Source organism: Phocoena sinus, chromosome 9 (assembly GCF_008692025.1).
Source record: "Phocoena sinus isolate mPhoSin1 chromosome 9, mPhoSin1.pri, whole genome shotgun sequence".
NCBI classification, from domain to species: domain Eukaryota; kingdom Metazoa; phylum Chordata; class Mammalia; order Artiodactyla; family Phocoenidae; genus Phocoena; species Phocoena sinus.
In genome coordinates, this window is record NC_045771.1 from 26,645,976 (window position 1) to 26,664,397 (window position 18,422).

Genomic DNA, 18,422 nt, shown 5'->3' on the forward strand with positions numbered 1-18,422 from the left:
CTAAGCTTTGTTGTGAATACTTTTGAAATGCTTTTTGGAAGAGTTAACATAACACAGAATTACAATGGGTAGGGATATATTAATGTTACCCCACCTTCCCATCTCCCCTTCCCTGAATGAAAGCACACAAAAAATTCTCTTTGGTTAAAAAATGAAAAGAATTAAGAAAAAAGTAGGAGTTTGAAATAGAGAAACCAGTGAAAAGTAGCTTATGCATTGGAGTATTTCTTATAATTATTTTATACTTTTAATTCTTTAGTTTTAGGGATTTGAAATATTTTGCTTTATTTGGAAAACAGTATCAGGACTTCATAGGATTTGTGTATACACTTGGATGTTATTACTAGTTGAAAAACAGTGAGTTTGATTTTTAGAGTGGAATGATAAACTGAATACATATTCTCTGCTTTGCAGAAATGTCATGATAAGAAAACTTGTATTTTATGCTAAATATTTGAAAGATTTATTGTCATTTATATGTATTATATAAGTTAGATTTAAGCAAAAGATTAATGGGAACATGTAACAGCAATAGAATAAGAACTTAGAAATACAAATGAATTTCTATCAACACTAGAAATAGTTTTGATCATTTAATCATAAACAGAATGTATACACCCCAATCTCTACCACCACCTTAGCAGCTATCCATCAGTTTTTAGCTGAATCATCAGGCTTCTGATTTCCAGTATACGTGATACTTTTGAAAAACTGGTATCATCACACACAATTACCTTATATAACTGAAAAGAAGATTCATGTAGAGTTATAGATAGGAGAACACTCCAAGCTGAGAAAAGAACAAAGATCAAAACTAGGGTTTATTGATTTATTTATTATCCTTCATAGTACTGTCAATTGGTTTGGTATCAGGAAGCATCAAAATGGGATTTTACTCTTATGATTATTTTTTTCTCTCTCTCTTGTAAGTAATAACAAAGAGGGAGATAAGAAGGCAAGAAAGAGAAAGTCTAGAACAGTGGATTGCCAGGAGATAGGGTAGATAACGGGGAGACAGGAACTGCTGAAGAGAATGTCCCAAGACAACAGTGAACTGTAGTCCTGAAGAGCTGTCTGCGTCTTCATCAAGTGAGGTTGTAAGTTCTCTAGTTTTCTCAGTAATACTTCATTTAAAATAACTTGGGGATCTAATCTACATAAGCTTTTAGCAAAGCATTTTCAGTGGGAGAAATACCAATTCTGTGAAACATTCCATGAAAAAATGGGAAATTTTGCATACTGTATCTGGCTCTTGAGATTCATGGTGCATTATTAACACGTTATCGCCTCTGAAAAGATTTAATAAAGGAATCTGTTTAACTTTACTTTTAACATAATTTTACTTGGAATTACTTGAACATGGAACCCTTTTTAATGTACTCTGATTCTTGTTTGCTGAAACTATTGTCTATAGAATCAAGCTTAGAGATTATCGACCTAGATTAAAGTTGATAGAGCTTCACTTTCAAGCAATTCATTATCCATATTTTTTTTTAACCTTTATTTATTGTGAACAGGGAAGGGGTAGGACCAATTCTTACTTCTTTGCAATTTTGATTATGGTAGAATTGCAAAAGACTGTCTCTGTAGTGATCTATATAAAATGTAGTACTTTATGAATTTTCACTTTCAGAAAGTATAATATTGTTGATGTCCTAAATCAGTGCTTCTTAAGCTTTTCATATTCCTAAAAATTATCAGGATCTCAAGGAGCTTATATTTTTATGGATCACACTTATAGATATTTAAACATACTGGAAATTGAAAGTGAAAAACTAACATATTTAATGACATTTAATAATTCATTTAAACCAAAAATAGTCTATTGTAAAACATAAGTAACTAATGAAAAATATATTTTCCAAAACTATGGAGTGTGGTATTGTTTCACATTTTTGATGATATTTTTATCTTTAAAAAATAATAAAAGTAGCAGGATTCTCTTATCCCTTCAGTCTGTTACAACATGTTATTTCAGTTGAGATACATAAAAATTTCTGGCTTCACACAGCTATGTAGTTGGAAAAGGGAAGAGGACTTTTATAAAAGTCTTCAGGCAGGTAATTTTAGATATTCTTTGATAACCTTCTTAAAGGTTGGTTACAATGAGGAATCTGAAACCATAGCAGTGAACTTTCATATTCTATTGAATTAAAATCCATTGATCCATCTTGCAGTTTGAATGGATCTTTAAATCATCCATGATTTGTAGTGCATAGGTCATTTGAAAAAAAACATTTCCTGAGGTATGCAGATCTTCTATATGTTGACCCATTTCATTGTACAGTATCATACAATACCAAAATATAACAGTTATTTCTGTCACCAGTCAATTTTATCAGAAAAGTCTTTGACGCAAGAGGGAGGAGATCTGGGGATGTATGTATATGTATAGCTGATTCATTTTGTTATACAGCAGAAACTAACACACCATTGTAAAGCAACTATACTCCAATAAAGATGTTAAAAATAAAATTAAATTAAATTTTAAAAAGTCTTTGAATATTGAGAAACCATCAATGGTAGAAGATGGAACTTTTCCAATATTGTAATTTTAGCCTAAAAACTTTGGTTTTATCATTGGCAAAAAAAATGCCAGTTTTCTTTGAACTGAAAGATTAATTCCATTCATTTTTGTAAAAACATCTGACAAATACAAGAGCTTGAATAACTGAAATTTTTCTGTCAGTCATCCTTTTAAATAAAAATGCTGTACCATGAAAAGAATGTGGCTAGTGTAACTCATAAACAATCACACAAGTGTTTTTCCTTAAGATGACCATCATACTTTGGTAAGCAGTTGAAATATTTTGCTTCCCATTTCACCACGTAAAATATTAAAAAGACGTGTACTCAAGGATCAAATATAAGAAATTTTTAATGCTTCATCAAGAATGGCCTTATTCTTTAGTAAAACTGTTGTGGTTTTTGTTTTAATGTTAGTGTGTGTTGGTGAAGGATACAGTGACCACTACTACAGTTTGAGGCTACTGCCTTGATTCTTGCCAAGACACCAGCAGTTTTACTCACCATTGCTTCTATACCATCAGTCCGAAGGTCACCACAATTGAAAAGACAAATAACATCTTAATATTACTATGAAAATAGTTTTGAGTTTATGGACCCCATAAACATATCTTGGAGCCCCCCAGTGGTTTGCAGACCAAACTTTGAGAACTGTTACCCTACAGGAACTTGAACATTTCTTCAAGCTGACACAGTGAGCTTCTTTATCCTAATTTTTTTTTTTTTTTTTTTTTTTTTTGCGGTACACGGGGCTCTCACTGTTGTGGCCTCTCCCATTGCGGAGCACAGGCTCTGGATGCACAGGCTCAGCAGCCATGGCTCACGGGCCCAGCCGCTCCGCGGCATGTGGTATCTTCCCGGACCGGGGCACGAACCCGTGTCCCCTGCATCGGCAGGTGGACTCTCAACCACTGCGCCAACAGGGAAGCCCTATCCTAATTTTTAAGTGAGGTATTAGATCTTCTTGGCCCTTGATTACCATTTTGATCCATTAAAATTGTTCTATATTATCTTCAACATTGTAATTTTTGAATAAGTGGTTAGTGCTATATTCCACCTTATAGCTTTTTCAGAAACTCTTTGTGTTCCAAATGAAATTTCTCTTGAGGACCAGATGCTCTTGTTAACTACAAGATATTTCTCTGTGGAAGGTTGATAGCACCATATCTAAAAACAACTCATTGAGATTCCAGTGGAAATTAAAATTGGAATTCCTTTGCAATCCCTTACATCTATACTTTTGATTTTATGTTCTGACTGTGATCTGTTTGGCACTGTATCTTGGCAAAGTATCTTCATGTACTTCGTTAAGACAGATTCTAAGATCATGTCTGTGTTCATTAGAAAAAAATGTTATGATTATCAGTAATAGAAATGCTGCTGTTGCTACTGCTGCTGCTACCGCCACCACTGGCCACCTCTTATACATAGCATTTAACCATGTTCTAGGTGCTATTTTAAATACTTTACATGTAATTACTTATTTAATTTTAACAATCATATGAGGTGAATAGTATTATTTTCCCCATTTTTTTAGGGAAGGAATTTGAGGCATAAAGAGGCTAAATGATTTTCAGTGTCTGCAGTAGGCTTCAGAGAGGAAGAATTTTTGCAAGTACTGTATATTTGCTGTAGGTAATGACATGCATTAATTTAGTAAAGATGGTTGATCAGCTACTATGTGTTATAGATGCTGTGAACTGTGAAGACGTAATACTAAATCTGGAAGCCTATTTCTGTGTTTTCTGATTAAAGAGTGTCTACTTTCCTTCTGGCATTCTTCAGAAATCTTCTATATACAATCACTGTTCTGAAAATTATTTACTATGTACACGTATATCTTTGTTACACAATAAATATATGTAATTTATTTCATGACACATTAGGTGTTTTCCTACAGCTAAGTTATTATTTAAATTAGAAACTTTCTTAAGCAACTTCTTATCTAATTTGACAATGAACAAATGTTCTACACTCCATCTGTAAAATGCTGTTACTGATGCTTTTGTCATCCTAAGCTTTCACAACTAGGAACTGGTGACTGGGAGTTGCCTAGCCCTGATGCTCTGGCTCATTTCTGCTCCCACTAGTGGAACTGTATTCTCGAAAGAATTGCATTCTTACAATTTGGTCCCCAAATCTCTTTCTACTCCTTTTACTTGTTATTCTAATTAAGTAATTTCATTAAATCTGATATAACCAAATGAATATGAATGTGAAAAGATTTTTTTTGGAAAACTTAAGTTGAATGCTTTGTAAAGATAATTAACCAGTGGTGGGATGGATTTGGCTATGGGCCATAGTTTGCCAACTCCTGATTTATAGTACTGTGCTCTCTCCTTTGTCCTCTTACACTCACAATTCAGTTAACTCCTCTTTAAGTAGCCTTAAACATACATCTTCTTTTATTGCTTTTGTCTTCCCACTAAGATTTAACTCTTGTTCAGCTACCTCAGGAGATACTCTTTTTTGTCTCCTTTTCTTCTTTTATTCTTTCAGTTTATGAGTCAAAAAATAATTATTACAAAGAATGTACAAATGCATATAAGCCTCATAAGAATGAATTATTGTAGAATCTTTCTGTGATGTTCGTGGGGTTTCTGTGATGCCTCTGGAGTAAATTATAGGTGAAGTTTCATTATAATGATATGTTATTCTTCAGTAATGAACTCTCCTTTAGTATGTTTCAAGATAAATGCATGAAACAGTAAATAATATAGAGTTAAGATACAGTATAATTTTACCTACTTAGGAAAACTCTCAACCCTCCATCACAGTTTTAAGCATAATATTTTACTTTCTTTGGCATTGTTGCTGATGTTTAAAAAAGCGTGCAACATGCAGACAGTGTGGTGTTCTGGTTAAATGAAGAAACAGGAGTCAGATATGCTGAGTTATATGTGACCTATAAGACATTCACACTTGGATGCCTTGCCTAGACTTTTTAAGAAACTAAGTTCGCTCCTTTGTAAACTGTTACCTACATCTATCTAAGAATTCAGGGAGATAATGCATATAAATTGCTTAGCACACTACCTGTCATATAGTAAGCCCTCAGTAATTGCTGACTGCTAAATAATGTAATTTCCCCCTAGTTATAGGCCTGGGAATAAGATATCTTGCTGACATAAGTACTGTATTTTTGTTTTGTTTTCTGTCTGAGAAGTAAAGTGGATTATTCCATTTCTGTAAATTAATTTAGAATATTGACATTTTGCACATTATTAATTATTATTTGATAACCCCAAACTGTATTTAGGACTGTAAATACCTTTTACCAAAATATATTCTTTAACATAAACATAATTTCAGACTCTGATTAAACTTCAGTCGTGGTATGAAATTTAATTTAAGGTCTCATGTGTTTCATTAGATTAGTGATCTCTTTGCCCTTGTGTTTAGTCTGTCATGATATTATATGAAGCTTAAAACCTTCAGAGCATTTGTATTTTATTCAAAGTACCTTCATCATTATCCATAGTATCTAACGTGCTGCTTCCTGTCTTTGCATTCAGCTTCTGATCCATCTAATTTTCTTCTCTGTGACTATTGGGAAAAAAATTTCAGTTCTGAATTCTTAACTGAATTCTTAAGGCTGAAGAAGAAACTTCAAAGGTAGTTTTCAAACCTGGTTTATATCTCCTTGAAAGGTGTTGTGTTATAACACATTGAGCAGTGCAGTGCCATAGGGATGGTTTATATCTCCTTGAAAGGTGTTATAACACATTGAGCAGTGCAGTGCCATAGGGATGGTTTATATCTCCTTGAAAGGTGTTATAACACATTGAGCAGTGCAGTGCCATAGGGATGGTTTATATCTCCTTGAAAGGTGTTATAACACATTGAGCAGTGCAGTGCCATAGGGATGGTTTATATCTCCTTGAAAGGTGTTATAACACATTGAGCAGTGCAGTGCCATAGGGATGGTTTATATCTCCTTGAAAGGTGTTATAACACATTGAGCAGTGCAGTGCCATAGGGATGGTTTATACCTCCTTGAAAGGTGTTATAACACATTGAGCAGTGCAGTGCCATAGGGATGGTTTATACCTCCTTGAAAGGTGTTATAACACATTGAGCAGTGCAGTGCCATAGGGATGGTTTATACCTCCTTGAAAGGTGTTATAACACATTGAGCAGTGCAGTGCCATAGGGATGGTTTATATCTCCTTGAAAGGTGTTATAACACATTGAGCAGTGCAGTGCCATAGGGATGGTTTATATCTCCTTGAAAGGTGTTATAACACATTGAGCAGTGCAGTGCCATAGGGATGGTTTATACCTCCTTGAAAGGTGTTATAACACATTGAGCAGTGCAGTGCCATAGGGATGGTTTATATCTCCTTGAAAGGTGTTATAACACATTGAGCAGTGCAGTGCCATAGGGATGGTTTATATCTCCTTGAAAGGTGTTATAACACATTGAGCAGTGCAGTGCCATAGGGATGGTTTATATCTCCTTGAAAGGTGTTATAACACATTGAGCAGTGCAGTGCCATAGGGATGGTTTATATCTCCTTGAAAGGTGTTATAACACATTGAGCAGTGCAGTGCCATAGGGATGGTTTATATCTCCTTGAAAGGTGTTATAACACATTGAGCAGTGCAGTGCCATAGGGATGGTTTATATCTCCTTGAAAGGTGTTATAACACATTGAGCAGTGCAGTGCCATAGGGATGATTAATTTCACTCTTGCATCATTCCTCTAGGCAAGTTTCTCATTTTCCCATTTTAAAAATTAATTTAGTCTTTTTTAAGCATAGATAGGAATAATGACAAAATAATTTATAGGATAATGAAATAGCAAAATATTTTGAGATAAAGGAAAATAGATGACTAAGATTCTGTAATGTACCTTAGATTTATAAAAGGGTACAGTAGAGCCGTATGATCATTACAAGAAGAATGTGTCTTATTCTATTAAAAAATAAGTAAAATTTATCTTTGATCTTTGGAAGACTTCTAAGAAAGAAAAATGTCCTGAAATAGCACTCCTTACAAATAGTTAAAACTACTGAAAATGGAAACTCCAAAACTAAAATTGGATCCAGTAGATCCTGTATATCAAGAGACGAAGATGTAATATCTTTTTCCTCTTTTTGAAGATGCTTATTAAGGTTTTGTTTTTAAAGTTTTTTATGTTCTCTGAATTATTGTCCCCTCCTCACAGAATCAGGTTTCTCTTTCTCCTCTTGCCCTCCATTCCTCTCCCCTCTCCTTTCCTCTCTCCCCACTTGCCCCATTCCTTCCCCCTTTCTCTCCACTCCTCTCTTCTCCTCCACCCCCTCCCCTCCCCAGTGTCCTTCCTTCTTTCTTTCCTTCCTTCGTTCCTTCGTTCCTTCGTTCGTTCCTTCCTTCCCTCCTTCCTTCCTTCCTTCCTTCCTTCTGTCCGTTATTGTTCTGTGTCTGGTAATGGCTTACTGTTTACAAATTTACAAATGTAGCTATGGTTTATTTTAGGTTGTAGACATTTGTTTGCTTTGTATATAATGAGTTTGTTTTTTCAACTTGATCTCTTTTTGAATTGGAAATCTGACAGAGACAAATAGTACTTACGTAGGGCACATTGATTGAAAGTGTCAGTCTAAGGTGGTTGGGAAGAGAGCCTTCCTACTGTAGACCCCCTAATGTGATAATGCAGATGGATTTATTCTGGGTGCTAACACCCTCATTAGAAGCCTTACCACTTCCTGATCTATCAGTGAAACTTCCTTGGAAAGCAGCCTGTGTTGCAGGAAGGGGTTGGTGTTAAACACTGAGATACCCTACCTGCCTACCTGAAGTTATTTTCAAGGGGAGTGAGGGTTAGGATGGGTGCTCATTGAAACAGTTGTCCTATGTGTAAACTTTTCATGAGCCCTGATTTTGGCTCTATTTTTCACTGTCACCCTTAATCCCAATGGCTGCCATCTTTGCTGTAGCTACTTTAGAGTATCTTCCGCATGCATCCTCCTCTGTCCATTTGATCCCTTAACCATTTACTTTCCCAACTTCCTGAAATATGTTGATATCGTCTCTCCCTCTCCTTCACTCCCCTCTCCTCTCCCTTCACTGTTCTGGGTTTATCCTTTTCTATGTCTATACTGTCTTGAGTATATTACTGAGAAGGAAGGAAGTCAAGACATACTCTCAGTGTGCAATTTTCTGAAACTACAATTTTTGCTGCCACCAGTGATTGAAGTTACTTGTTTTCATAGCAACCCAACTATCATTAAATTTGCTGGGGGGGTTTTGCCAGCTTAAATTATATAAAATTGCTCTCGTTCTAATGTGTAACCTTTTATAGATAACCAGCAAATCATCATTTTCCCTTTTGAGTTGTTCTCATATAGTTTTCTGTGAGTTGTTTGTTCATTTGACTTTCATATTTACTGTAAAATCTGGGTTTTATAACCAGTTTTCATAGTATCTTGATGCAGTATATTGACTCTTCATCACATTTGCTGCAAATATCTTCTAGTTTTTTGTTTTCACTCTAAATTTAATTATGTTTATTTTAGAAATTATATTATTTGAATATGTTTATCTGCTTCATGGTTTCTAAACTTTGAGGTAATAAAGTTATTACACCTCCAGACAATTTATATTAAGTACGGTTTTTATTTTTGTTTCATTAAACTTTCTAAAATGAATTTTTGTGGAACACTTTTGCAGAATAATTTGGCAGTGCATTTTAAGAGACAAGAAAATTTCTTTATGTTTTGATCCTATTCTTAGAAGACTTGATTAAAGGGAAGAATAATGTTTGGTGTTTTGAACTCATATTATTTTGTCAAATGCTTTGAAATACGAAAAGTCAGGTAAAATATTTTTGTGTTTTCCAGATTATTGCTCAGTTGTAACAATTGTGGACCAGACACATGTAAAGTTAACCTGCCTGTTCTTTAGTGGAAATTATGAAGCCCTTCCAATGATTTATAAAAATGGAGATATTGTTCGCTTTCACAGGCTGAAGGTATAATTCATACTGTTTAGAACTTATATTTGTTTGAAGAGAACACTGTATTGCTCACTAAAACTAGTTACACTAATTATGTGGTTGCTTTGTTAGAACATGATGTCAGGCATTTCAAGAGACAAGAAGAAATGTAAATAGTATCAGACTTCAAATGATTTATATTAGGAAACCTCTTCATTTGAGCAAACTACCTAACCTCCTTCCACAGAAATGTGTTAGCTGCCGCGATTCCGACTAGTTGCATTCCATTAGAAAACATTTAATAAAATGGTAGAGCTATTAAATAGTATGTGATTTTTTAAAAATCAGCTTTTTAACACTTCCATATTTTCAGTCTTTTAGGTTTTAAACATTTCAGTCGCTTCATAGTTTGCTTTTGTTACATGGGTTTCCACGCAACCCCTTCACTATCTTGGTTGTCTTTTCTTCTAATACTTCAGTTTATCTGTGGTCCTCATGGTCACTGATGCTCATAAATGAGTACAATAGTCCAGATGTCTTCTAGTCTTAAGATATGGTGGGAAACAACTCTCTTGCTCTATTAATGCCTTTTCCCTGAGACTAGAAGAATATTGGAGAACATTTGCTTAAAGATAAAGAGAACGAGAAATATTACTATTGTAGCACTATATTACAGGCTTATCCAGACTTCAAAAAAATAGCTTATTTCTCACACACTGCTGTTTCCTGTAGTACAGTTGACCCTGAACAGCACAGTTCTGAACTGCTCGGGTCCACTGATGTGCAGATTCTTTTCAGTAGTAAACAGTGCAGTACTACAGGATCCCATGGTTAGCTGAATCCATAGATGCTGAACTGAGGATAGAGGGCTGACTGTAAGTTATAAAGGGATTTTCAACTGCACAGATGGTCGATGCCCCTAACGCCCGTGTTCAGGGGCCAACTGTATTTGTAATTCTTGCTATTGTTTAATTGAAGTAAAATATACATCTCTCTTTTCACAGTATTAGCATGCTCGTGTTACTAACACTCTAGAAACGTCCTTTGTACCCCTACCTGGGGTTGTCATTCACACTCCCCCCCCACCAAGAGTAAATAATCTCACAACTTCTAACAACATATATAGTTTCATATGTATTTGTTCTTTATATAAAGGAAATACACTATAGTTTTTTAGGGGGTTTTTTTTGGTTTTTTTTTTGTTTCTGGCTTATGCTTGTATGAGTCAACTGTACTATTACATATAGTTTTACTTTGTTCATTTTCACTGCTAAATGGTATTCTGTCCAGCCAATGTTTGAATACACCAGAATTTATATATTTATTCTGTTGGTCGTTTAGGTAGTTTTCAGTTTGAGGCTATTATGCTGCTATAAACAGTCTAATACATACCTTTTACTGAATATATATAATTATATGTAATATAATATATACATTTATATGTAATTATGTAATTATAATATATATTACATATTATATATTGTATAATGCATAGATATATATGCATTTCAGTTGATTGTATACCAAGGAGTGTGGTTCGTGAGTTCAGGGTTGTGCATATATTAGCCTTTAGTTTTCCAAAGTGTTTTTTACCAACTTACACTCCCATTAGAGATATAAGAGAATTCCAAATCTCCTCAGAGAACCAGTTTTTAGCTTTGATTTTCTCTATTATATGTTTCTATTTCTCTTACCTTGATTATGTTTTCTTTCTACTTTCCTTGGATTTGAAATAATATTCTTTGTGCAGCTTCTTGAGATAGAAGCCTAAATTTCTGATTTTTAACCTTTCTTCTTTTGTAAAATATTCACTTATTTCTATAAATTTTTCTCTATGTATTGAATACTACTTTAGTTATATCCAACAAGTTTTAGCACATCACAGCTTAAGTATCCTTCAGTTCAATATATTTTCTAATTTCCAATAAATATATAAATACATTTATTAATATCAGACAGTATTACAGGAGACTAAAGGAGGTATTTCATAAGTTCAAAAGGGTTGCTTTATGAAGAAGATATAACAGTCATAAATGCATGTGCATCTAATAACTGAGCCTTGAAATTCAGAAAGCCAATGTTTTTAAGGCATATCCCAGCTGTCTCAGTCAGACTGATGAGCCCTTAGCCTCAGCTGCATTTTACTCACTTCAAACTCTTATATTTTAAGTGTTCTAGTTTTCCCTATAGTATTCATAAATAACTGTTACTTATTACCCTTTTATGAATTATACCTTAATAAAAAAACTAATAAATGTTTTGTTAGTAAAACTGCAAGCCTGATAGTATTAGGGAGGCTGCCACCTAGCTCTTTAAAAAATAAAAATAATCTTGCATAGTGTTTTACAGTTTACATGGTGCTTGTGGATTTTGATACAGCCCAGTAGATTTTATAATTTCATATGCTAATTAAATGAAAGATTTAAAGAATTATGTCCTCTATTAACTATGCTGGCAAGATTTTATAATCTCACAAGTGTTTCCAGTTCCTAGGTTCTGGATCAGTAAACCTGTTTTGTTTGTTTCTGTTTTGTGTTCTACTTTGCCACTTTCTTAGATCCAAGTATATAAAAAGGAGACTCAGGGTATCACCAGCTCTGGCTTTGCGTCTTTAACATTTGAGGGAACTTTGGGAGCTCCTATCATACCTCGTACTTCAAGCAAGTGTTTTAACTTCACCGCTGAGGACCACAAAATGGTAGAAGCGTTACGTGTTTGGGCATCTACTCATATTTCACCTTCTTCAACATTAGTGAAATTGTGTGATGTCCAGCCAATGCAGTATTTTGACCTGACTTGTCAGCTCTTGGGCAAAGCGGAAGTGGATGGAGCGTCATTTCTTCTAAAGGTAGATTTTTTTTTAATTTATTTATGTATTTATTTTATCATTTTAATCATTTTTTTACATCTTTATTGGAGTATAATTGCTTTACAATGGTGTGTTAGTTTCTGCTTTATAAAAAAATATGGAGCGCTTCACGAATTTGCGTGTCATCCTTGCGCAGGGGCCATGCTAATCCTCTCTGTATCGTTCCAATTTTAGTATATGTGCTGCCAAAGCGAGCACAGGTAGATATTTTTAAATACTGGAAATTGTTTTGTAAGTTACCATGACCTATAAGCCTGTAAAGAGCTTATATTTCAGCATTCTGGTGGAATAAATATGCATACTGTGTACTAAGAACTTAAAATCTAACCATTTTTAATGAGCCTGTAATTTCTATGCAACTTTACTCTTGAACTTCTCTTCTTTATCCTATACTTCTAGAGAAAAATAGTATTACCAGATCTACATTTTAAATATAGTATTGTTTATATTGTGTTTATATATTTCTTATTAGTACTAGCAAAATGAGTTGTTTTCTATTGCTATTTTTAAGTTGCAGCTCTAAAAATGCATATTTCTGTTTCCCTATCAAGATGTAGCCTTCCTTCTCACTCATTTGCCTTCTTCTTGGCCCATTGATGTTGGGTTCTCTTCCCATGTTATTTCACTGTCTGCTTCATAGGTAGATCAGGGATGGTTTTGAAGTGTTTATTTTTCTTGTTATATTTTATTTTGTTCTTAAATCTGCAGAAAAAAAAAGTGACATAAGACCCATCTAATCTTTGTTTATACCTATCCCAATTTATTCATGAATAGCTTCTGGAGAGGACAGTTGTCTGATACCATCCTCACCTACCTAGCCTAGGCAGGATGCATTTAAACAAACACTGCTTCAGCCCTGCTTCTCTGGTTCTTTAGCTTCTGACTCTTTGGAACGATGGAACAGGAAATGGAGTACAGTGGCCCTTGGACAAATATTGGGGTTTAGCATTATTATCAGTTATACCTTGCCCATATTAAAGAATAGTGAAGATAGAAATTATTGAATAAAATACAAAGTCTTTGAAGTTGAAAATAGCACATATTTATATACACGTGAAATACTCTGAAAAAGTAAATGCATGCTATGAAAAAACATAAATAAGTGTGACAAAATTGAAGCTAAAGCAACATAAAATCATCCAAACAAAATGAGAAGGAGGTCAGCCAGTCATACTTTATGCCCAAAGTGACGTATTTAACAAATGAGTGTTTGCTAATCACTGAACACTTCCAATGACAAAAAATCAGCTGTGCAGAGAAGTATTCTCCACCTTTTGGCTGCTGTATTGAGCATAAATTCTTAAATTCTGAGATAAAACCTGCCACCTTTTAGCTGACATAGCTGAATCTACATTTTCCTTCTAAAAGCAAGAAAACATGCCTGCATCCCATTTTAATAGATAGCCTTTTCGGATAAGCAAAAACAGCTTTCATGTAGATATTATTTTAAAATACAGCATTCAGAAGTGAATGTAAGAAATTACATTAGTAAGACTTTCTTGAGGACAGTTTAAAAGAAATCTCAAAAGTCTTTCTATGCTCTTTGTCTCAAACTCTATTTTCATAAATTTATTTTATAGTAATAATTTAAAATGTAGAAAAATGCCTTTAAAGGAATATTTATCCTTATATTTCTTGCAGTAACAAAAATCAGAAAAAACTCACATACTAGCGATAGAGAATTTTGTGAGTTATTTATGTGTTGTGGAATACTGTGTGACTATAAAATGACATTGTAGACATACTTATTGATATAGAAATTCACAATATTCTCTTTAGTGATTAATGTACTTTCATTTATATACTAAAAATGTATTATATGCATAGCAAAAAATATATTGAGAGGACTATATAGCAATATTTTGCTCATTTTATCTATGGGAAGTCAAATTTTAAGTGATTTTTTTTTCTGAAATTGGTTTTCCTATCCCAAACTAGGAATACTTTTTTAAAATTTTGTTTTGAAAACAGAAGGAGCCAGACCTTACTCCAAATGAGTTCTGGTCAGCATGGAATATAGCATAATTATTTCCTGTCTCAACTGAGATATGATGCTAATATTGGTCTCTTTATTAGTAACTACAATACATTCATTTTAATTATTCTAGCAGATATGATTCCCCCACATACTGTTGTTTCTAAAAGAAGTTAATTTTAATTATAGGTTATTACGACTGTAATGTTAATAAGAAGAGATTAAAGGCTATGGTTGGGGATATACTCAAAGATAAAATTTAGAGCCTTAAATGTCTTCATGAACAAAAAAAGAAAAAAAAGCATAGCATATCAGAATAATCTTTCAAGTCAAGAAATTGAAAAGTTAACAAACAATTATAGAAAGTTTGAGGTAGTATTTTAATAAGGTATTTAATTTTGGGATAGGTAATTTTAACATTGCCCAGAAATTTAAAAGATATTTTTAAGCGATATATAGTAAAATATTTCTCTCCTTGACTTCCTCTCTTGTCCCCATGCTGCTATAATAATAAAAATAACATTAACATTTCAGATTGGCAGAGGATTGTTAAATGGTGATTGTTATCTATTTGGAAAAAAGAATTAGATCTGTATAAAATATGCAGGTACCTAACAGATTGAGTTTTGATACAAGATTACAAAAGTTCCAGAATTTCAACACAAGGTCTGACTTATACTCTACTCTCTCAACCCCTCCTTCAGAAGACTCACGGATTGGTCTGTAAAGCCATTTTAAAGTCTCAAAAACATGTACACAAAATGAAAGAACAAATTCCAAGTGAAGAAAAATGCAACATAATGTTACTACTCCCAAAGTGATTGTCCTGGTTCTTTGAATAATTTAGGAAACAGAGTGAGTGACTCAAACTCATGATTGTTTATTTACAACTTAGCACTGTCACCAACATTATTCAGTACTTTCTCTGTAATCTGACACTGGCAGATACCTGTATAGATATGCGGTGTTTTCCATAAAATAGGCAGAAGACCTACATAGACATTTCTCCAAAGAAGACTTACAGATAGCCAACAGGCACATGAAAAGATGCTCAACATCACTAATTATTAAAGAAATGCAAATTAAAACTACAGTGAGGTACTGCCTCAGACTGGTCAGAATGGCCATCATTAAAAAGTCTACAAATAACAAGTGCTGGAGAGGGTGTGGAGAAAGGGGAACCCTCCTACATTGTTGGTAAGAATGTAAATTGGTGCAGCCCCTATGGAGAACAGTATGGAGGTTCCTTAAACTGAAAATAGAGTTCAGATGATCCAGCAATCCTATTCCTGGGCATATATCTGGAAAAGACAAAAACTCTAATTTGAAAAGATACATCCAATTTTCATAGCAGCACTATTTACAATAGCCAAGACATGGAAGCAACCTAAATGTCTATTAATGGATAAAGAATATGTGGTGTATATATACAGTGGAATATTACTCAGCCATAAAAAAGAATGAAATAATGCCATTTGCAGCAACATGGATGGACCTTGAAATTATAGTAATAAGTGAAGTAAGTCAGAGAAAGGCAAACATCATATGATATCACTTATATGTGGAATCTAAGCAAATGATACAAATGAACTTATTTACAAAACAGAAATAGATTCACAGACATGGAAAACAAATTTACGGTTACCAAAAGGGAAAGGATGGGGGTAAGGATAAATTAGGAGTTTGGGATTAACAGATACACACGACTGTATATAAAATAGATAAGCAACAAGGACCTATGTATAGCACAGGGAACTATATTCAATATCTTGTAATAACCTATAAAGGAAAATAATCTGATAAAGATATATGTGTGTGTGTCTATGTGTGTGTATAACTGAATCACTTTGCTGTACACCTGAAACTAACACAACATTGTAAATCAACTATACTTCAATTTAAAAAAAAATAACAGTTAAAAAGAAAAGGAAATGTGGTGTTTTCTATTTAAGTAGACTGTTCACTCTTACCCAGCCAAACTTCTGACATGCAGAGGCATTCTTACCTCTCTCCAAATGTCTTTTGTCCCGCCCTTCTATAGCATAGCATAGCCTCAAGCTCATCTCTTCCAGCCCTAGCACAGCCCAGGCTAGCTCCGGTCTTAAGGATGGGATAGTGCATACTCGTCCTGGGCCCCTGTTCCCATCCTTACCTCAAGGTGACTTAAATAGCAATCCAACCTACCTTTCCCTTTCCATCACCCGTGATTGTAATTCACTTGTGTTCATAACGTCTAACATAAACAAAATATTCATATCTGTGCTTTCAAAGGCCTTTTCCAAATCAGAACAAAGTGGAAAAATGGGCAGAGGTCAGATTAGTTCCCTAAAAGCTAGGAATTTATACTTAAGAAAATTAGCAGAGATACTTGTAAAGGTTTATATACAAGATGGTAATTACTAAATTATTTAAAATAGCAAAAATTTTGAAACAAGTCAAATGGCCAAAAAAGGGATTGGTTTAATAAATTTGTTTGCATCTATAATGTAATGTGAAGCCATTGAAAATCCTATTTTAGAAGAATATTTAAATTGCCTGAAAAACTGCCCAGCAATAAATTAAGAAATGAAAAGCAGAGTAGAATGCCAGTTTGGTAAAAAGAAAAAAAGACATATATATTATAACTACATAGAAGATAAAAAAGATAAGTAAAGTCAACAATATGTTAATAGTTTTTCCAAGCTCATAGCTGTTTGAATTTTTTTCCTTACATTTTATTCATTACCTATACATATGTAGTCCTTTTACAATCAGGAAAGAATATACATCATATTCAAAGTTTAACAGATATTTGGGGGAATATATTTAATTACTTTTAAGCTATGTTACCAGCAAATAAAACTCTTCTAGCCTCCACAATTTTACAAAAAGATCATTAAACTTTTGTTCTACTTCTTATGCAGGTATGGGATGGCACCAGGACCCCATTCCCATCTTGGAGAGTCTTAATACAAGACCTTGTTCTTGAAGGTGATTTAAGTCACATCCACCGGGTGCAGAATCTGACAATAGACATTTTAGTCTATGACAACCATGTTCAAGTGGCCAAATCTTTAAAGGTGATGTTGTGTAGCAAGCATGTTTTGCTCTTTTGTATTTTTATAAATTTTAGGGTAAATCACATGTTAGATGATATTTGAGGTCTAGAAATTAACTCCAGATTAATTTTTTTCTTTAATTTGTAAAATGTGTATTTAAATTATTAGACGATATATTAAATTATAATGGCTTGAACAGCTTTTTTAAAGTTAAAGAATGTTTCCTGAACATCTTAAAGCTGTGCCCAATTTTACTATGGAAAGAAAAATCTTTTTTCTGCCATAAAATTTGCTTTAAAATAACAAAGGATGTATAAAATATTTGTAAACTTAAATGATAAGCTCTTTTACTTGGTTTGATAAAATCCAGTCTTTAACTTTTTACTCATTAGTCTAAGAAATTGTTAATCCACCTCTAAAATATATTGATAAATTGTCTGTGTATACCATACAGTTTATTAGAATTTGCTCACTGTTTTTGAGATGCAGTTTTCTAGGTAAAATAACGCTGCTTAGTTTTGGCACTTCTTGCTTATTAGTAACATTTTAAGGAATATTTTTCTTCATTTTACCATGTCATTTATTTGCAAGTAATCTTTCTTGCAAAGAATGCTGTCATTGACAATAATGAGAATAATAGTAACATTTGTTAAAGCACTTCATATGTATTTAGCACTGTCTTGTGCTGTAGGTACTATCATCATTTCTGTTTTACAAATGAGAAAACTGAGGCACTCAGAGGCCCAAGATTTCTCACTTACTTGCGTGAAGCCTGTATTTGAATGTATGTCTGTTTCCAGAGCTAATCTTCTTAAGCAGTATAAAGAAATGAATTTCTTTATTGCAAATAGCTTCCATCCTACATTTAGGGAGGTATATAACCTACTTATGGGAAGAAAATAGGGAAAGTGTAATTTGTAATTTTTTTAGATCTGAATTTTAGTGCCCAGTTTCTTTTTTGCAAATAAATGTTCTTGGAGAAGGACATATTTCCACTTCTACATTGTGTTACAAAGAAGCCCACCCAACTCAATAAATTAGGTTAAAGTCCAGGTCAAGGAAGGTGATAACTGTACTCTTTTGCCCTTTATGAG

The 18,422-nt window shown here is 33.6% G+C and overlaps 1 protein-coding gene and 1 non-coding gene across 7 annotated transcripts in view; one reads left to right on the forward strand and one right to left on the reverse strand.

The window, feature by feature from the left end:
- Positions 1 to 18,422, forward strand: part of POT1 (protection of telomeres 1) — an 82,375-nt gene that overhangs the window by 36,065 nt on the left and 27,888 nt on the right. For all 6 annotated transcript variants that reach the window (XM_032643477.1, XM_032643479.1, XM_032643474.1 and 3 more), the window contains 3 exons: positions 9,352 to 9,482; positions 12,004 to 12,294; positions 17,194 to 17,349. In XM_032643477.1, the coding sequence (XP_032499368.1) occupies positions 9,352 to 9,482; positions 12,004 to 12,294; positions 17,194 to 17,349 (578 nt within the window). The remainder of the gene's footprint in view (positions 1 to 9,351; positions 9,483 to 12,003; positions 12,295 to 17,193; positions 17,350 to 18,422) is intronic.
- LOC116759924 lies at positions 12,407 to 12,513 on the reverse strand. The gene has a single exon (XR_004351586.1). It is a non-coding gene; the product is annotated as a U6 spliceosomal RNA (small nuclear RNA).